Source organism: Uloborus diversus, chromosome 1 (assembly GCF_026930045.1).
Source record: "Uloborus diversus isolate 005 chromosome 1, Udiv.v.3.1, whole genome shotgun sequence".
NCBI classification, from domain to species: domain Eukaryota; kingdom Metazoa; phylum Arthropoda; class Arachnida; order Araneae; family Uloboridae; genus Uloborus; species Uloborus diversus.
The window spans coordinates 229,710,230-229,732,082 of NC_072731.1; the positions used below are offsets into that span (position 1 = coordinate 229,710,230).

Consider the following 21,853-nt stretch of genomic DNA (forward strand, 5'->3'; position numbering starts at 1 on the left):
ATTGACCTAAATACATTCAACTTTTGCTCAAGCGTCTTTTCTTTATAATTTTTAGTTCAATGTTTGCTTCAGTGTAAACTGAAATTCAAAATTGGCTATCACTTGGCGTCATATCGCCAAGCATTTCGTCGCCAACTTGGCGATACCACAAAAATGAAATGGAGGATTCCGTGTCAGTTTTGCGATATTGGCGACATTCCCGGAAAACAAGTGTTTAACACACACAGTTCTATAGTTCTGTAATGAATTTCTGTAAAACTTTTTCGTGCAGCGACTCGCATCAACATGAAAAGTAGCATTCAAAACGTTCTTCTACTCACTGTATCACTTTTATTCATCCATTCAATTGAGTTTCGTTTTTGTTCTTGCAATTTCAGCTCTCCAACGTCAGGAGAGAAACAATTTCTTGACTTTGAAGGAGCCATTCTCAATTTTTCCCACATTTAGTTGATGTAGGAAAATGTCTAATAACTCATTTAAAATAAATATAAAACTAAAAATGCATAAAAAAGTAACACATTTACGAAGTATTACTTCTAATACGCTTACAAGGCTGACATTAATAACAAAGCAATTTCTTTTGAATAGTAAAAAAAAAAAAAAAAAAAAAGGATTAAGAGGGTTGCAAAGAAATCGTGTGGCTTACACAACAGATTTTTTTCTTCTTTGGAAGTTAGGTAAGGATGTAATGAAGATTTTCTTCAATTATGATGGATATTTTCAGGGATTGTTGTACTTATTCTGGTGAGGATTTTTGGCATGGTTGTCCATATTTCAATGTACATTTTAAGGTCTGTTGTCCTTTTTTATATAAAGGACTGGCTCATACTTTTTTCGTTGGTCCAATGAAAAGTTTTTAAGGCCTGCTTAAAAAACAGCACTTACTACAATCTTAATTTTTCTTATTTTCTAAAAGAACCTTAAATTTATCGAAAAATGATTTATCAAGTACCTGTGGCCAATGAACACCGTTCAACAAAAATAAAATGTTGAAAGATATCCTTTATATAGTAACTTGCTTTTGCATACTTCATCATTCTCACTTACTGTTTAATTTTGTTATTCTGCATGTTAATAACACCTGTCAACTTTTTTTGAGAATTCTTTTTAATTCCAGGGCTTGGAAAATGTGCCTACAGGAAATAAATTACGTCTGTCCAATAAGTTGACCATACCTACTCCAAGGATGGATACTTATAGATTCTCCATGGCTAATATGGAAGGTATGAATTTTTTTTATTTGTTTTTGAAGCAGCTGAATTAAAAAAACAAAAACAATGGTGCCCATCCATCAAGAATAATGGCACCTCCTCCCCCCAATTATTATACAGACCCTTCTAAAACAATATCCCTCTACAGGGAAAAAAAACCTCTTAAAATTTCAATGTCGCAGTTTGCGCTATGAACGCAATCGGGAAAAAGTAAGGTTTTTTTTTTTTTTTTTTTGATGGCTTTCCATTCAAAAGTTCACACTATTTTGCATTGAAAGCTCCGAAACACGCGTCTGCAATTCGTTGATAACTTTTGAATTTAAACGTTGTATTTTCCTAGTGTCTTCAACAAAATCCCATAACTAGAAATCAAATAAATAGTTATGAATAAATAGTTAATTTTTGTACCGAAAATGAATGTGATAAAACTAACATTAGTTTCATATTTATGCATTCTAATGTTGTTTCAACTGCCATATTCACTAGTTGAATTAGTTTCCCCTAATAAATTGATTTCTTTCTTTTTACTTCCTTTTACAAAAAAGGAAGTATTGTATTCGCGAAAAAATTTTCTCTCAAAAATCGACCTTAATTTCCATTTTACTCACCCCCGAATGAACATTGAGTTTTTTTTCGACTCGACCACACGTGGATAAGTGCTTAAGAACGTATAGACACGCGAAATATCCATTTTGACGATTCCCGAGTAAATTACAACGAGTTTTCTCGTGACGTCTGTATGTACGTATGTGCGGATGTGTGTGTATATGTCACATAACTCAAGAACGGTATGTCCTAGAAAATTAAAATTTGGTATGTAGACTCCTAGTATTGTCTAGTTGTGCATTTCCCTTTTTGATTGCATTCGGATGCTCCAAAGGGGGTCTTTTGCCCCTTTTTGGGGGAAATCATTGTTAATTTCGATGTAAACTCAAGTGGTGTTATAATTTGGCGAACACTTGGCGATATATCGCCAGTCTTTTGGTCGCGAAGGTCGCCAACTTGGCGACAAATTTGGCGATTTTTTTTTTTAAATCTGATTTCTATTTGTCTACTGCTGGTGATATTTAGAGAGTAAACTATCGAAACACATTAAAATTGCCAAAAATGGGGAAATAACTTTAAATTGGAGTAAAAGGAAGTCATGTGATGCACACATCAGCTTGTTTTTTTCAATGTGTAAAATTTATCCCTTGTATTTACCTTGTTATCTGTTTAACTGTGTAACAATGTGTTCTTCTAATTTGTGTTTCAGATAGTCAAGATGTAGAACTAGATGCTATATTAGGTGAGCTTTGCGCATTAGAAGACAAGTTAGATCGTGAAATGATGCCGAAGAGCCAGTCTGCCAATCAAGCCCTCGGGAATGCTTGGATGAATTCAAAATCTTCAAATGACGCTGTGCTATTACAAAACAATAATAGGTCTCATGGCGAAAACAAAATTAATTCTGGTCATAGTCGATCTAATTCTGGTGGAGGAGGTAGCAGGCCTAAGTTTGAACTTGGAGGAATGCAGGTAAGTCTGAACTCTTGTTTGTAAATTCTCTCGTTTTTTTTTTCAATTATCTTTTTTTCAGGCTTGTCATTTTAAACTCCTTTCTTGAGGAGGAAAGGGGTTTATGCTCCTTTCAAAATAAAGAATATATCATCCTATGTTATTAATTTTGGCTCAGATGCTCAATTTATTTGCCTTAACAAATGCTTTATTTCATTTAAGTTGGTTGAGGTCATTATTCGGAAGAACTTTTACTATTTTTGTAGTTAATTTCAACGAATGCTACTTTTTTAATTTAGTGATTACAAACTATACTTTCGAAATGTAGCCACTTTATGACTACTTTTATGTTACGAATTCTGATGAAAGATTCAATCTATAATGTTTAAAATTTATAAATGTTGAAAATTGATGGGAAATAAAATCATAAAAAATGGTTTAGAAAAATAATGAACTTATTTGAATGTGGTAACTAACAGTACTATATAGGACCTTCAAATCGGCCGTTTTCGAGCAAAAAGAAATTAATAATATGCAGACTCAGGGTGTTTAAAGAAAAATCAAAATCGTTTTACTGCCTTTTTGGGATTTTTTTACTTCCTTTTACAAAAAAGGAAGTATTGTATTCGCGAAAAAATTTTCACTCAAAAATCGCCCTTAATTTCCATTTTGCTCACCCCCAAATGAATGTTGAGTTTTTTTTTTCGATTCGACCACATGCGGAAAAGTGCCTAAGAATGTATAGACACGCGAAATATCCATTTTGACCATCACCGAGGTAATTACAACGACTTTTCTCGTGACGTATGTGTGTATGTGCGTATGTGCGTATGTATCTCGCATAACTCAAAAATGGTATGTCCTAGAAAGTTGAAATTTGGTACATAGACTCGTAGTGGGGTCTAGTTGTGCACCTCCCCTTTTGGTTGCTTTCGGATGTTCCTAAGGGGGTCTTTTGCACCTTTTTGGGGGGAAATCATTGTTAATTTCGATGTAAACTCAAGTGGCGTTATAATTTGTCGGACACTTGGCGATATATCGCCAGTCTTTTGGTCGCCAAGTTTTGTCGCCAACTTGGCGACAAATTTGGCGGAGTTTTTTTTTTTTTTTTTTGGTTTCAATTTGGCCATTGTTGGTGATATTTAGAGAATAAATATTGAATCACATTAAAATAGCGAATAATGGGGAAATGACATTAAATTGGAGTAAAAGGAAGTCATGTGATGCACACATCAGCTCGTTTTTTTTTTTAACTGACTCCTTTTTCTATGTGGTCAATAAATTCATAAATTAAGGATTCGATGCCTCCCACAATTTTTACACCTTTACTATAATTAAATACTTTAACAGTCAGGCTAAAATTATAGGGTTGAACGGATAACGAGAAAAGCTTCCAGATTTTCGACTGTTACTGTTCACATAATGATACTTTTTAATACATAACACTTAAATCTTACAATGAAGTAATTCGTACATTATATATTGCATGGATAATGTGTACATTATATGATAAGTTGTGTGCATCAAAATACAGGGTGTCCTGAAAAAGACTGACAGTTTTCAAAAATTTATAACAGAAAAACGGTAAATGATAAAAAAATAATTCTTGCAGAAAATTTATAAGATGGGCCGTAAGTTTTTTATCCCCGAGTTCCAAATTTTAGTTGAAAATTTTTCCAATAGATGGCGCTGCAGATAGTAAGTCCGTAAATTTAAAAAAAAGATTTACTTTTAAATTATTTCATAATTTTTCGAAAATAATGAACGAAACAATATTTTAAAACAATCGTTGGATGAAATCCCATTTCGCAGTTGGAGTTTCAGTGGATTTCAATTCTTTTTTTGACTTACAGGATCACTATGTGCAGCGCCATCTATTGAAACATTTTTGAACTAAAATTTGAAACTCTGAGGGAAAAAATTTAGCACCCACCACATGAATTTTCTGCAAGAATTTGTTTTTTATCATTAACCGTTCTCCTGTTATAAATTTTTGAAAACAGTCTTTTTCAGGACACCCTGTATGTACTTTATGTATGTTAGTGTGTGTTTGTGCTTACACATAATTCTTAAAATTTGCTCTAGGCATCATGTACAGCCTTAAATGCAAAATTAATTCTGTTAATACTTGCCTCTAATACTTGAACTGAACACTTCAGGTTGATATGTACTGTGAAGACTTTTTGAGGGCTCAGAAAAGTGACCTTGGAATAAGAACAGAAAGTCCAGATAATGATTCTGCTTTCTCTGACAATGTGTCCATGCTGTCTTCAGAATCTTCAGCTTCTTCTGGTGGTGTCCGTGGTGAGGGACATTCCAGTCGCAGCATGTCGTCCCAAAGTAGCTGCATGTCTCTGGCTTCTTCACCCACACAGGTAAATTCATCCTTCACAAGAACCCTAAACATCGTAATGATTTTCTTTTTACATTGTAAAATTGGTTTTTCAAGAAAAAGTTAATATGTCATGGATATGATTTATTTGTTCAAGAATTCTTTTTAAGGTGGAACAAGCAGCAAGAGTTAAGGCTGAAAAAATAAAAATAGCTTTAGAGAAGATGAAAGAAGCCAGTATAAAGAAGGTAAGTTATTTAAAATTAAAGTTCATACCAGCATGAAGAAAGTCATGTTCAGAATTTTCCAATATTTTATTTTTGTAAATAATAATAATTTACAGTTTGTAAATTTGGCTAACTGTTTTAATTGTTGAAAATCATGGCGCACATAAAAAGTTGTTCTGGTCTCTTACTAACAAGGAGACCTTACAGTCTCGGAAATTCAGACCGGGATGAAATTCAGCAGATTAGTAGTACCCTTGAGAGTATCCATACAGTAAAGTAATAAAGCGCAATAGCCAGAACATTCTGGGAAAACAACCTCTAAAGTTTTACACGCAGCTTATATACTAGTAGAGATTTTTCGCCTGCAGCAGCTGGGTGGCTATGTGGTTAGCGTACTGGATTCCATGCAACCCATCTCAGGTTCGATACCTCTTGAAGAATTCTTTTTTTTACCAAAATGTACCTCACTTGTTCAACTTATCGACGTTTATTTTTATAGACAGGTAAAGAATCTAATATAGCTTATACAAAATTGTGCGTATTTCGTTGAAAATAATAGAAAAATAAATTCTCGTGAAGAATATAAATACAATCAATAGTCCATCATCAACTACCATAGAAAATTTTTAATAAAATGATTCGGTACGCCTCCAAACTTTCTGACAATAGAGAAATTTTCATGAATGTTAATGAAGTATGTTCTCCTATGAATGTTTTACAAAAAGGTTGCTCCTATAAACAATCTTGCTTTATATGTTGTGCAAGATGTCAAAACAGTTTTTGTATTCCGTGTTTTTATGATAATTATCATTCTTGTGTGTGTATATAAATAAGTAATTGATAGATAAAAACTATACCTTTAAACTTTTTACACAAATTAACAAGTCCCACCCTAATTTTGTTGCCGTGGCAAATCAAATTATAATTTATAATCAATTGAATTTATCTTTATTTTCTCGATTAAAAATGCATAATGTATTTTTTAAAAAAAAGTATTATATTCAATTCAAATTTCAATTAGCTGAAACAGTTGCTTTATAAATTTATATTAAAAAAATCCTTGAGAGGTATCAAACCCGGAATGACAGCATGGGAATGCAGCTCGCTGACCTCACAGACACTGAACTGTTGCTGGCGAGTAATCTCTACTAGTATATATAGGTTGTGCATAAAACTTTAGAGGCTGTTTTCTCAGAATATTGTTTCTAGTGCGATTTATTTCTTTACTGTGTGGATACTCTCAAGGGGTATTACTAATCTGCTGAATTTCATCCCTATCTGAATTTCCGAGACCGCAAGGTCTCCTTGTAACTCTCTCACCTAAAATTACTTCTGGTTGGTTGATTCTATTGAATTTATTGGCGCAACAGCCTTAATAGGCTATACTGCGCCATATTACTTCTGGACAAAATGAAATCGAGATTTGTATTCTCATTATTTTTCTTTTCTTTCTTTTTCACTTCCTTTTATACAGTAAAGGAAGTATTGTATTCGCAAAGAAAATTTCATTGAAATATTGGCCTAAATTTCCATTTTGCTGTCCCCCCAATGAATGTTAAACTGTTTTTTCAGCCCGACCGCATGTGCATATGTACTTCAAAATGTATTGATGCCAGTATGTCCGTATTGACGATCTCTGAGTTAATTACCATAAGTTTTCTTGTGACGTCTGATGTATGCATGCACGTATGTATCTCGCATAACTCAAAAACGGTATGGCATAGAATGCTGAAAATTTGCACGTATACTCTGAGTAGGGTCTAGTTGTGCACCTCCTATTTTGGTTATATTGGGACGTTCCAAAAGGGGTCGTTTGCACCTTTTCGGAAAAATCAGTGTTAATTTCAATGCAAATTCAAGTGATGGTGTAATTAGCCACACTTGATCATGTATTGGCAAGCTTTTGGTCGCCAAGTCTTGTCGCCATCTTGGCGACATATTGCCAAGGTGGCGACAAATTTGGCGAAAAAATATATTTTTCGAATCTGGTTTTAATTTGGCAATAGTTAGAGAATTATCCATTGAATCATGTTTAAATTGTCGTTATTGGGAAAATTAATCTCTGTAAAACGTTTTTTTTTTTTTTTTTTTTTGCATCAACAAACTATTGATGCAAATATTTGAAGTGTCTCCTTGCTTACTCCAAGGTACTATTATCATTAAATTCGCAGAAAAAGAAGTCATATGGTGCACACATCAGCTTGTTTTGTGATGCTTTTTTAAATCTTTATGTAATTTTTTTTTTTAAATTTAGATGAAATTTAGAATGCTTAACTTCCTCTTAAGCTTTTCAATTATCTACCTTGTTTCTGATTTTCAGTTTAATGTAAAAATGTTCAGATACCAAATGTATTTCTCATCTTTTGTATTTTTTTCCAGCTGTTTATTAAAGCCTTCAGTGCTGACAACAGTGCAAAGAGTTTACTTATAGATGAACGAATGACTGTTGGTCACATCTGTAAGCTTCTTGCTGAGAAGAATCATGTACCCATGGACCCAAAGTGGGCCTTAGTAGAACATATATCAGAACTATATTTAGGTATTTTGAATATTTTTTTAACTTCGAAAGTGATATATATGTAATATAAAAGTTAATGTTATGAACTTAGTCTTTTTACGAGCTCTTATGTATTGCGAAAAAATTGAGTCTGTGTAATATTTATAAATCTTTTGCTTAAAAAAATAAATGTGTTTGATACAGATGAAATCCCCAAATTGATAACTATGCTTTCAAAATCGCAGAATCCCTGCATAAAATTACATAATCCAAAACGCTATTCTACTTCAGACAATTGGCCTAAAATGAAAACTAGATTTTAAAAATATGGTTTGAATTTCATCCACTGATTAATATTCTACTAGCTGTGTCACCTGGCTTTCCATGATCTACCTCGAAAATAAAAGTTATGTCAAGTGACGTATGTTGAACACTCAGACAGAGAAAAAATCAGTAAAATTTTGCGACATATTGCAGAAAAATAACTAAAAAGAAAACATTTAAAACCCCCTGATTACAGGAAAAGCCTCAAAATAAAAGCCAGAATTTTATTTCTTCATATTTGAGAAAAAAAAAAGGGCAACAGATCTTTCTTCTCAGTGATTTTTTTTCATGCTACAAATTTTAATAAAAACATCGGTACAGAAAGTTGAAATGAAGCGCTGAATAGTAATTTGAATGGAGGAAAGCCTTCCAAAAATAGGGATTTTATGTCAAAATCTAAATATCATAATTAGTAGTTTTTAATTGATGTCTCCATTAATTTTCATGAGAGGATTATGTTAAGTAGCCAATCATAAACACGGGAAAATTACGAATCTATGGATACCTGGTTCGATAGGGCGTTTGGAAGAAGTATCTCGGATATAGATACATATATCATACATAGATAACACTCATAGGTACATTCATAGATACATACAGTGGCGTAGCTAGGGTGGGGCAGAGGGGGCGGTTTGCCCCGGGTGGCACTTTTTTTGGGGGGGGGGGGCGGCAAATTCACACTTTTGATGCAAAAAAAATCAATGCATTTTCAATAAGGAAATCATGGTTTTTATCTATTACTGGAGGCAAAAGAAAAAGTTCTTTGAATTGTAAGGTTTTGGTACAGCTAATGATAATAAAATTACTCTAATCCAAAACATATGTTTTTCTTGGTGACATCTCAGCACTATTGTTCGTTTTTTTCTCATCCTTTGTCTGAAGCTACTGACTGAGGAAGGTGGCAGGGTGAAGTCAAGGGACGAAGTTTTCAATTATTTATTTTTTTAAAAAAATTCTTTTTACTGTTAAGGTTAACTATTGAAAGGAAACAATAAATGTCATAACCTTTCATTTTATGATGAAGCTACCACTTGATTTTAAGATTATTTTTAATTCCTTTTAAACCAACTTATTATTATTTTTTTAACATTATTTATTTGAAAGGAAGTGACAACAAGAGAAAAGAGGTCTCAAATGGTGAAAGATTTCTTCCTCATTTTCAGGGTAGTATTATCTATTTCAACAATTGCTTTGATTGATCATTCAAAATTTTTATTAAGACAGAATGAATTTTATGTTCATTTTATAAAAGCACTTTATTCACCACTCAAATGATAATTGCTTGTATTACTGTTACATGCAAACAAATTCCTTTGCACAATGAGCTTCACATTTAGTCATTCATTTTAATGAAAAGTTTTTAATCAGTAAAATGATGTCTAAGCGATGCCTTTCACATTTGTTTGCATAAAAAGTAATGATTTTTTGATAAACATCTTTTTCATCTTGTAAATCACAGCATGGTTAATGGAATGTTAAGGGCCTCTTTATCTTTTCTTATCGTCCTCAACCAGTGAAAAAGAGAGCCATCCAAATCTGGTAATATAGCTGTACCAGATCTAGGGAAGGGAGGGGATAAGTCTTGCTTGTACCCTGTTAGACAACTTCGGAGTTTGTCAACATCAAGTGATTCGCTCAATAAAGGGGAGTTATAATTAATTCCCTTTGAGAAACCAAAGAGACCATAAATTTGTGTTTCTAAACCTTTAAATTAGGAACATTTCCCTGACCTTTACGTTCCTTTCTACTGTCACAAAGCTTAAAAATGCATTTTCAGGACTTAAATTTAAAATTTCAGGAAGAGAGCCACTTACCATCACTTTTTCTCTTAACTTTGCCAAATAAAGCCTGAAACAGAATTTTGGGTGGCTCTACTTTCACCCACCTCCTCGCTTCTAACAATGCCAAAGATAGCTTTAAAATGTGTTTTTAGGCCGGAGAATTCTGACTCCTCTAAACCTAATATTGAGTTTTTAAAAATTCAACGGCAAAAAATTCCTTAGTGCAGTCAAACCTTGACTTTCCTGCAACATGACTAAAGATTGTCTAAAATGGGTACTGAGAACTTCAACTTCGAACTTTAAAAACTCCATCTCATCAAAAAAGCTTAAATTTGGGTTTTTGAAACTTCAATTTCAGAAAAATTCTAAGGAAGGGATTCTGAATGTCCACGAAATCACCCAACGTCATAACAGTTTCGGTTTTAGAAATTTGTGAGGGAAGCCCACAAAGCCTTCTTTTCTCAATGATGAAGAGCTTAAAATGGGCAACAGTTTCGAAAAAGATTTCATGTGGGAAACCCCCTCCGAGCTCTCTCTCATAACGTTGTCTGAACAACGACTGAAGTCGCATTTTTAGGACATTATTTTCAAGAAGTTTGCAGAGAAGACGCGAGAGAGAAATAACTGACTTCCCAACACGCCCCCAAAGCTAGCCAACAATTGTATTTTTGAAACGTTGCCATCAAAAAATTTCTAGAGAGCTCCTGAATGTTCCCTATTCTCTTAAACAACATCAAAGATAGCCTAAAATTGATTTCAAGTTTGAAAAATTTTTTGAGGAAAATTCAGTCTTTGGGGAAGCTCTTACACCACTAGATACAGTCTACATATACATGTTTTTCAGTTTAGCTGAAAAACTTTTGGGACAGCGTTCCAGAATCTTTCCCAAACTCTTCACTTATCCAAAGATAGCCTAAAATTGCTTTTTTTACACTTCAAGTTCGAAAAATTTCCTTGAGAAGTCCCGACCCCCTAACGCCATCAAAGAAATTTTGACATTGAAAAAAAAAATCTGTAGGAAGCTCCAAATCTCTTTTTCTGTTAGCTTTACTAAAAGTTGCCTAAAATTTCGAATTGTGACAACTTTTGCAATTTTTCGCTGGGGCTCTGAATTCATTTTTTTTTTGCAAGAAAAATATGAAGGGGAAAAAAGTTTATTCTCTTCTTTATTAGAATCTTATTATTACTTTAAATGGTTTTGACTCTTTGATGTACTAGCTATTTCCCATCAAAAGAGCAGCAAATATAGGAACCGTCCTGGGCGGCAGAAAGTGTAGCTACGCCACTGGATACATACACTCAGCTTTTTAATTATATAAGATGTTTTTTTTTTTGAGAAATTAGTCAGGTTTTTGGATAAGTTGTGACCCTCTTGAATTTGGAGTGCAATATGTGAAAAAAAAAATCCTTGTTTGACATGTTTATTTTATTGTCCTGATCTTCCAAGTTGAAATTGATGAAAATTATTTAACCTTTCCAGAACGTGTTTATGAAGATCATGAGCGAGTTGTTGAAAACTTGTTGTTGTGGACTAGAGATTCTTGTAACCGCCTCTTCTTTTTAGAAAGGGAAGAAAAGTATGATCTGTTTATGAATCCCCAGGTTTGTATTTGTTTTATTCAGTTTGTGAAAAAAATATGTTCTTATTATTTTTGATAATATACTTAGTACAAATAGTACATAATTTTTGAAAAAGCATTTAGGGACACTACTTGTTTTACTATTTTTCAATTTTATTTAGACATGCCAGGAAAACTGTGTTGCTCCCAATATAATAAATCAATATGGCTTAAATTTAGTGGCATGGTTAAGTGAAAAGATTGAGCATTAAAGAAATAATCAAAAGATGGGCTTAGATTCAGAAATTTGCGCTAACTCATTTTGATTATCACCAGGTTTTGCCAATAAACAAGCATGCCAAAGACCAGTGCCCTAGTTCTTATGCTAAATTAGTGTTGTCATGTTGGGAAATGACTTAACTGTGAAATTCAATTAAAAACCACATGAGAAAGTTAACAAGATTTTTTTATGGAAGGTGCTAGAATTTTCCAAACTTCATTTAAATTAAATAAATCTATTCTTTTAATGAATAGTCAATCCTCCTATTTATACTAAATAATTTATTTTGAATTAACTTCTTTTTCCATACTTTCATACTTTTTTTCTAGAGAAGCATGTTATAGATTTCCCATAAAAGGAAAAGTTAAGCTATTGTAAAATTCACATTGTTGTTTTACTTATTTTCATCTTTTTACCAGAAATTTACTTTTGTGCATTTAAATTCTTTTATTAGAACTATTTACTTGGAGGTTCATCCTCAGAGAAGCATGCAGAGCTGGATGATGATGCAAAAACAATTCTGCTGGATGTAAGAATGTTTTTCCTCCAAAAAAAGATTTAAAAAAAAAAATAATTATTTGTTAAAATGGGCTCTATAGTATTCATTTTTTTTTAAATCTATGTCATAGGAATTTTTTTCGACTTCCAATGTCGGAGTGCCTGAGGTAGAAGGAGCTCTTTATTTAAAAAGTGATGGAAAGAAAGCCTGGAAAAAGCATTTCTTTGTACTTCGTGCATCAGGATTGTATTATTGTCCTAAAGGAAAATCAAAGGTATACCATAATATTGAATCAAGTAATAATTTGAATGCATTTGTTGACTAATGTGAATATTTTAAGACCAGATTTTCTTTTATTTATTTATTTATTGTTTAAATATTTTTTAAACTTTTGTTGATTTTGTTTCTGATGACTAATTTTTGTTGATTTCGTTTTTTTTGACTTTTCTTCCCTAATACTTGTTGATTCATCAGCTAATTGGAAATAATAATTTTGAAATATGCTTGGTAATCTTATCATATTAGTATTTTATGTGAATTTGTTTTTAAAGCATTAATTCTTTGGATGCATTTCACCAAGTTATATTCTTTGAAACTAAAGCTACTTTAAATTTTTTTTAAATAATGTCAAATAATTGAAGCTTCTCAAAGAAAAAAATTGAAAATATACTTTATATGCAACAGTTAAATCTCTTTACTTTTAAACGCCATGCTACTAGAATGGTTTTTGTGTTCTGTTCTAACTATTTCAAACTGGCATGTTCTGTTGGCAGTGCCCTTGACACTTTTTACAAGCCTAGGAGATCCCTTCTTGTTTTTTTTTTCTTTTAAACAAAGAAAGATATGAGCTAAAATGAATTCTCAATTTTTTCATCCTGGGCCCCTTTTCTTTTTCACCCCTTTGCTGTGGTATCCCCTTAGCCCTAGCTTCGCTGATGTGAATTCCATATCTGTGGAACACATGAACTCAGAATGTATCCTATTTTTTCTTTACTTGGGGGTATTTAACGTAATGTAGCACATAAGTGGCAACTACTGTATACATATAATGCTTTATAAAAAATATGTATATATAGACATTTATCTTGATTGCCAAAAATGTATCGTTTGGAGGAAAAAAAATTAATTGCATCTTCTTCTGAATTAGATGGAAATCTGGGTGCATGTTCCTTGGGAATGCATGAGGCGGAACCTCGCACCTCCCACGTCTTGTCATTGGTCAAATGATCCTCAGAGAGAAAATAGCTTGATTGGTCAGCAGGTTAAGCAGATGATGAAATAGTGGTCCTTGGTGAGCAAACTTGACAAAATTTGGAGTTCCAAAGAGAATTAAGTGCAAAAAAGGGGCAATAAGAGAAAAAATTTCGTCCTCATCAGTAAAGATTTGGACTAAAGTAGAAATTTTGCCTGTCATTTTAAAAGAGAGAGGGCCGTCCTAAGTTTGGAAAAGACTTTCGTTAAGTTCGTATATTTGGCTGATTTCTGCAAAAATTTGCAGAAAATCAGAAATTACATGATTGGAGTTAGGCTCTTTAATATTAAGGAGGGATTGCTCAGGAATTTTATTGGAAGTAGCCCCAGGGTAGGAAAGACTTACTTTGGGGCTAGCACCGCTTCTGCAGTTAATGGCTCACCTGCCTGCCAGGTTTATTTTGGATGTGCTTGATTTCTCAAAATATAGCTAGTGGAACTTTTTTAAAGCTAATAAATAGTCGATGACTTATAGAGATTTTTTCTTCCTTAGCTGTCGAAGGATCTTCTTTGTTTGACTACATTTGATATGAATAATGTGTATGTTGGGTTTGGTTGGAAGAAGAAGTATAAATCTCCTACAGAATTTGGCTTTGCCATTAAGGTAATTTTTTTTTTTTTTTTTGCTTTTTAAACAAGTAAAAAAAAGTATATTGATTAAATATTTTTTAAATATAAAGTGATGTGTGCAATAAATTATGCTTGCAATTAAAAAAAGAAGTAATTATAAAAGTCAATGCTAAAAACTATATATCACCATTGAAGATAGACAAGTCTGAAATGTTTTAAATGTGTTTACTCTAGGGAGAAAAGAAAGTAAGAAGCAGCTTCAATATAAGGATGATAACTGCACAAAATAAATTTCAATTATTAATTATTTTAATTAATTATTCATTATTTGCTAAAGAAGAAACTTACTATACATGTCTGGAGATTTACTTAGAGAGCTCTTATTTTTTCCTCTGCACTTCTAGCTTTTCTTTGGGGGAGAGAGAGATCCTATTAATATTTTTGAAAATTACTGTTTTTGAATTTTTAATTTTAAGCTATAACTTTTTTGTGTGCTTTTAATAATTTACATGTTTGTCATTATTATTTAGCATCCTCAAATACAGACTAAGTCCTCAAAATACATCAAGTACTTGTGTGCTGAAGATGAATCTTCTCTTAAGCAGTGGGTGATGGGCATTCGTATTGCAAAAGTGAGTTTCTGCATTAAAACTTAATTTTGGACAATTTTATTTTTCTCGAGTAAAATAACTGAGGAGTGAAATTATTATTTTTTTTTTTTGTCACATAATATTGATTTAGCATTAACAACAGTATTTTAATGTAAAAAAATAAAATAAATAGCAGCAAACAGCTGCACGCTGCTGTTTTGAATGAAAGATTATTGCCAACTATAAATAAATGGAGGTGAGGAGGGAACTCATCTTGGAAACTAGCAAAAATCTGGATATGCATTTAGTAATATTTTATTTCAATTTTTAAGAAACTTCTTTGTTTTCCTCGGAGGATAATGAGCCCATGTGCATAAACAGAAAAGCTGCTTCTGGATTCAGAAAAGGGTAAAAGCAACATTAGTTCAAATCATTAAAAAAAAGCAATTTGCACAATTTTACTTGCAAACTTTAACAAATACAAGTATGATGACCAGCAACAAGCTCTGGGGCCAGCTAGGCTGGTCCTAGTACATTTATTAGTCCCCAATGAAGATCAATGGCCCCTCTTAAAGCTAGCTACCCCCTTACTAAAATACAGCTTCTTCCAGTAAGCTGTTCCCATTGCCCACAACCCTACTAAAGTAATAATTTTTCCTAATTTCCAAATTACCCTGAGATTTGAATAGCTTAAAACAATGTCCCCTCTTCCTGCTTTCCGTGCGTAAATGTAACCCATTAACATCTTCCATCTTGATAAATTATTTTATATTTATTTGTTTTCCCTTCTTCTAGTTTGGACTTCAAATGAAAGAGAATTATGACAATTTATTGCGAGATATAGCTGAAGAAGATTTAGAAAATTTGGCCAATGCTCGAAGCTTCTCGGTTTCATCAGTCGCCAAGTCTTTGAACGGGAGTTCTTCGGCATCCAGTGGTTGTCATGATATGAGCAGCATAAACTCAGAGAAAGATCTCGATCTGGATCAACTGGAAGATGAACCGTTGATGAACTTTGAAAAACTGCATAATCTTCGAGTCATAAGTCGCCAAGATTCTATTAAATCAAGTAAATCAAATGCCAGCAGCAGCAGTGGATGTCCATCTGAAAGATCCAGTACTGGTACCCCTACTGCTGATCACCTAGTGTTTGAAACAGATTTTCCCATGGGTAAATTCTTTATTTTGTTTTTTAAGCAGAATATAATCAGACTAAGGCTAGGGTTGTAGCCAAAGTGCATGTTCAGGGTAGGTAGGCCAAAACGTGTTTTGGACAGAAAAAAAATAATTAAAAAAATAATAATAATGAATGATTTGTTGCAAAGTGTAAGAATCAATAGCCCAGTCAGAATTACCTTCTGGCTGGGTTTTTCTGGATCAAAACATATAAGCTACCGTATTAAAATCGGTAATAATGTTGAAACCAATGCCTTTGGGGGGTGTTTTCTACTCGGGGACATTTAACTATTTTTTAACTCCTTTACATTAACTTAGTCATCATCATCTAGATTACCTTGGTCTGACATTATTGTCTTGAACAAATAATGTTAATTTTTGTTCAAAAAAAAGTATAATTCCTAAAATATAGAAGATTTATAATGCACACCTTGGGACCTGGCTGTTATTTATTGAATATATTTTATCTTTACTGAAAATTTCAAACAAAAGTTGAGCAAAATTGTACTTCAAAATAACATGTGAAATGTTTGCTCCAATAATTTACCAATGCATTCACCTGGTGCTTTTTATTTTGTTTATATTTGAACACATAGAATTATTTGTATTTGATGGTCTTATGTATTGTTATTTATATAAGTAGTGGAAATAAATAAGTTGGAAATTTGAACACTTTTTTAGAAGTCTTTTTTGAAATTTTAGGTACAATTAAGAGGAAACCAAGTATGACTCCAAAGATTCCTCTTACAAATACAACACGGAATCTCGCAAAACAATGTGGAGATGAAGGTTCTCATTTAGACAATTCTGGTGGTAGTGGCAGCAATAGCTGTAATGGCAGCTTAAGCGGAAGTCTTGGAAGGTCCAGCCTGGGAAGATTTAGCTTGAGACGATCTCATACTGATGATAGGATTTCATTAAGTAGTTTAACAAGGAAAACAGCAAAACAGTTTTTCCAAGTAGGTACTTATTGTAATATTGTTCTCTGTTTTTGTTTGTATTTAAGAAAATCTTTAAAAAATGAACTTTCATATGAAACTTTATTGGTTGAATAATTATCACAATTGAATTTTCTAGTTAAAATAACTTATCTTTTACAAGCAGACATTTTTGTAGAAGTACCAACTCTTACATGACATTATTAGTGACTTGATTCTTTGCAGATAGTCAATAGTGTGAATTGAGTACTAATGTTAAGAATCAACTATTAATGCTTAATATGCAGCTTTGTTATTAGCTGGGTTGTTATCAAACTTTGATTTGTTGTTTAATGGTTTCATTATTTCCACAGCGTTATCTTCCATTCACCTAGAATCCTACATTTTGGGAAAAAGACACAGCTATGCCATGTCAACCAATCCAACATCTGATTGTCTAAATATTTTTTATGTAATGTAATATATGTAAATTGGTTTCTCAAACCACCTTTTCTTTTCATGAATCCCATCAATCCTCAAGATGTATCTCCTCAAATGTTTTCCCCAACTTAGCACTGGCTACAGTCAGAGTATTACACTAAACACAGCAGTCTTTTCTCATGGTGTCCCATGATAAGCTTGAAGTCAAGTCTTTTTGCGATCATACCTTCCCTTGACTATTCCAACCAACAATAATGCACAATGGATACATTCTTGCTAAGTCTTTGCAATATTGCAGAAAGAAAGTCCACCTACTCAAAATCCTATTACACCACCTCATTCGACCTCAGTGAGCTATGGATCATAGCTTTTGCATTTTCTTAAAGGCATTATTAACTAACATTTACTCACACATCGAATCTTGACGCTGAATATAGCTCATGAGGCTTTACAGGATATATCTTTAAACCAAATCTAATTTGCATCTTCATGTAGCCAATACTAGCCACAGACTTATACACATGGTGCAAAACTTGAACAAACAGCAGTTTGTAGATGTATAAACATGCCTATCAAATTTTGCTTATTTAGTACAACTATCCTTCTTGGTGTTGAGATTTTTTCCCCCATTTGTGTATGCACTAGAAGTAAAATGGCTAGTTGAGTAAAAGTTTTAAATATAAACTTTGGGAAATAAGAAGTTTTATGTTGCACTGAAAGAATAAATGATAATGCCAGTACCAGTAAAAAACAAGAAAACTGTAAAGATATTGCATACAGGTGTTTCAGTGCTTCAAAAGAAAAGATCCCCCACCTCCTCTTTTTTTTTCCAATGCAGAAAAAGCTTTCAACTTCCATTGCTAATAAGCAGTCATCTACTTGGTGTTGGGGTAGTCCAAAACTCTCAATAAACAGCTACTTCAAGGAATCATCTTATGTGATTTTATTAAGCGCTGTGTACTGTAATAACATTCTATTGAGTAGCGAATTTTGTACTCTCAGTAATGCAGCAAATATCACTTATGTAAGTACTTTCTCTTGAAGTTGAAAATTTCAATGCAGTAAATTGTCAAATTTTACCTCGTTTAAAAATGAATCGGAAAATAGCGTGTCTTGACAAAATCTTCCTAATTATTTTACATGTAGGATTCTTATGTGCAAACTGCTTCATTAAAATTGACATTTCAACATTGCCTTTAGGGCAATGTAATTCTTAAAATTATATATATATTGAATTATGTTACAAATATAGTAATAAAATCTATCTCTTTTTCAGGTAACTCCTCCAAGTACTCTGCTTCGAGAAGATTTGCCTCTTCCACCACCACCACCTGAAATTTCTAACGCTACTGAATGCATGAACTTCGATACTCTTCCCCCTCCACCACCAGAAGCATTTCGAACAAGTGCAGTGAATTTAGAAAACCTACCGCCTCCAAATCTAACAGATGGCAACGAGGATTCCAGTTGGCTCAATGACCCTGATATCAATTCTCTGCTCCCCCCACCTTCATTACAAAATGGTGATTTCAACAAGTCAACAGCCAGCCCTGAAAATAATTGCAAAAATACTAAGTCTTCACCTGCTGTACCCCCAAAGCCACGAAAAGGACTTAGAAGAAGACAATCTGAGAGTGATGCAAGAGCCACTCCTCCTCGATTGTCGGAAAAGCCTAATGGACTTGTTGTTGTGAGACCCAAGCCTTCAAAACAAAATCTGAACTTGGACCTTTCACAAACTGAATGTTATACAGATTCTCTTGCTTGGAAACGGATAACCCCATCATCTCCACCCTGTTCACGGAGTGAAAGGACTTCTGTTACAGATGAGGCTAAAGGTTTTGTTTCTGCCCGTAGTAGACGAACAAGTGCTCCTTGTGGAGGCTCACAAAAACTGCAAATACATCCTTCAGTGTCCCCTTCTACTCCTTTATCTGTCTCTCCCAAGCCAAGTGCTGCTGATAGAAAATCTAGGTCACAATATAAACCTTCTCCACCGAAACGTAGTGAAAATACAAAACTTACATCAGCTTTTACTGCCCCACAAAGGAGATCTGCATCTGCATCAGCAGCACCTTATGATCAGGAAACTTATCCACCGGAATCCTTTTTACGCAATCTGCAGAAAGTGATGGTACGTAAATGGAAAGTTGCCCAACAACTCTCAAATGACAATAATGGATTATCATCACATCAAATATTTGGATTTAGAGATCCTAACTGTTTACCATCAACAGATGCTCCGCAATTGCAACGCTCACCATCATCTCCTTCGTCTACACAGCAGGATAAAAATCGTATTTCTCGATCATCTTCTCACTGTCATCAACCATCCAATGTAGAAAAATATAATGTTGAAGAATATGCATCTGTTGTTAATTCTAAAAAACATCCTCCTCCACCTCTGCCAAAGAAAGTTGATAAATCAGCTTGGTAAAAGAAGATAATGAGTGTGCTCAACTTGGTGCTGTGAATATTCTGTCATAAACAAATAACTAAATTTTGAATACTGTTTTCATACATTTTTAAAAATTTGCATCTTACTTACTGATATCTTGAGTTACATAAATATATATAGGCCTATATTTAAGGTACTGCAAACTCTTGTGTACTAAATAATTCTAAGTGTCCCAAAAGTAATAAGTTTATCAATCTAAAGCTTCACTCATGTTCTGTTTGGAGGTACTATATACAAAACATAATGATTGGGTTCTAGGGTACCCACTTCTTCAGTAATGTTTTACCTGAATTTTAATAACCACTTTATTTTGAATCTTCACAAATTTCTAAAAGAATGGCACTCTCTTAAATATAGGTCTGTACCAGGGGTGAATTCATAAACTGCCCCAGCATTGGAAGGCCAATTGAATCTTGAGTCATGGCCAATTTTATGTGAAAAGGAAATTCACTTTTCCAAAGAGGCAGCACGGAATGGCGTTCCTTGGCATCAAATCACCCCTGATATATGTATATGTACACTCTTCATTGTTTAACTCTATGTTCCTCTACTTTTATAATATAGAAATATGAGTTTATATTAAAAGTAATCATATAGAATAAGTTTCAATTTGTTCGTTAATGTTTTGCATATCACAGTGACAAATGTAATGCATTGTATATTCATGCGCATAATTTTAATTAAGTTATTACTGCCATTTTAAGAATGAAATCAATATATTAGGATATTTAAAGATTGTTTTTTACATAAAACTTTTTAACATGCTCATGTAATACATTTCTTTTGTTAGCTGGAGTCTATTTTTGTTTATGAGATAGTGTTTCTGGCACATCCCTCCCCCCCCCCCCTCAAAAAAGAAAGGAAGATAAGTCTTATACATCAGAATGAATAATTTTTATTTTAGAACTTTTTCTTTCCATTAATATTTAGTAATTTGTGAAAGAGCCTATAAAGCCCTACTACTGTTTAAACCCTCATTCTTAGATGACAAATTCCATCCAAATAATTATGAAGAAATGGCATATTTTTTATTTAAACAAGCTTTTGGCAATGTTTTTCTTCTTATTAATACATCAAGGAGGATTTTCATATACATATTCGCTTGAAGCTATTTCAAGTATAAAAGCAATTTGAGCATGTTATTCTTCTATTTACATGATTACAAGCAATTCTTGAAATGTTGCATTGATTTGAGAAACATAGAGACAACTTTTTAAATTTCATATACAGGAGAAAACAATAACTTAATTTACAAATATGGTTATAAAAAATGTACAACTAAAAAAAAAAAACTTTCCTAAAAACAATCACTTAAATTATGAGTTTCATTTTATTCATATTAAACATTTTTTGCTTTTGGTACTCTGTGACACGTCCCAAATGAGAGCCGTGTGAAAAGCTACAAAAAGGCCTTAAAGCTATGAGCTTAATGAAATGTTTTTTTTTTTTTAATTCCAAATATCCAGAATTTTTCTCAGTACTTTTGTTTGCTGTCTTAGGTTCCTGAACTCATTACTGTTTCAGCGCACACTATAAGCATGTACTTATTTATGTAAATTATATGTGCCAATGTAACATGAATGTACTCTGATGTTGGTGAGATATATTGGCTGGCCCAATTATATTAAAATGTTGTTTTTGAAATATTTCTTGAGAAAGTTAATCATGAAAGAAAATCATTAATCATAGCCTAAAATTGGTAGAATGAGCTTATTATACAAAAAGGTTTGAATCCAAAAACTATGCTTTTTAAATATATTACCTCACTATGATATATCAGAAAAATTGCTAATTCTTTTCAGGTTACCAACAAAATGGAAGTCAGGATACTTTTGTTCAATTGTAATAGCATTGACAATCGGTCAATAAATAAAAATATTTTACGAAATTTCAGAAATACGTATGTACAGTCCTAAGATCAACAATATAAAAATTGTTATGGGTAAAATGTTGATTTACTGTAGACATTGTATTATTACTTGTATAAGTTGTACTGCAATAAATTTACGTGTTTCTAAACTTTATTTCTTTATGTGTTTCCCCCTCACTATCACACAAATCAGCACAGATGTGGATGCAACAAGTTGCCATTTAGGGATTTCATCCCACTTTTAATACTTTTGAATATCATTGTTCCATACAAAACCTATAATTTTACTTTTGTGAAAAACAGAAGTAACATAGAAATATTGAATTAAAAAAAAAGGTGGTTTAAGAAGAGAGGGGAGTGCATAGCTGTCAAC

General features: G+C 32.8%; 1 protein-coding gene across 1 annotated transcript; it reads left to right on the forward strand.

Moving 5' to 3' along the window:
- Nucleotides 1-1,121: 1,121 nt before the first annotated feature.
- LOC129234200 (ras-associated and pleckstrin homology domains-containing protein 1-like) lies at nt 1,122-21,622 on the forward strand. Its single transcript, XM_054868120.1, has 13 exons — nt 1,122-1,223; nt 2,467-2,729; nt 4,868-5,116; nt 5,211-5,288; nt 7,647-7,806; nt 11,350-11,471; nt 12,163-12,237; nt 12,338-12,481; nt 13,952-14,062; nt 14,559-14,660; nt 15,414-15,789; nt 16,497-16,753; nt 18,429-21,622. The coding sequence occupies exons 1-13, from the start codon at nt 1,187-1,189 to the stop codon at nt 19,587-19,589; spliced, it is 3,135 nt and encodes a 1,044-aa protein (XP_054724095.1). The 5' UTR covers nt 1,122-1,186; the 3' UTR covers nt 19,590-21,622.
- Nucleotides 21,623-21,853: the final 231 nt, after the last annotated feature.

Excerpts from the sequence above, each read along its gene's own strand:
- LOC129234200 (XM_054868120.1), top strand. The coding sequence starts at position 1,187 with ATGGATACTTATAGATTCTCCATGGCTAATATGGAAG. Across the intron at positions 1,224-2,466 it reads CTCCATGGCTAATATGGAAG|ATAGTCAAGATGTAGAACTA; the intron begins GTATGAATTTTT and ends TTTGTGTTTCAG. Across the intron at positions 7,807-11,349 it reads TATATCAGAACTATATTTAG|AACGTGTTTATGAAGATCAT; the intron begins GTATTTTGAATA and ends TAACCTTTCCAG.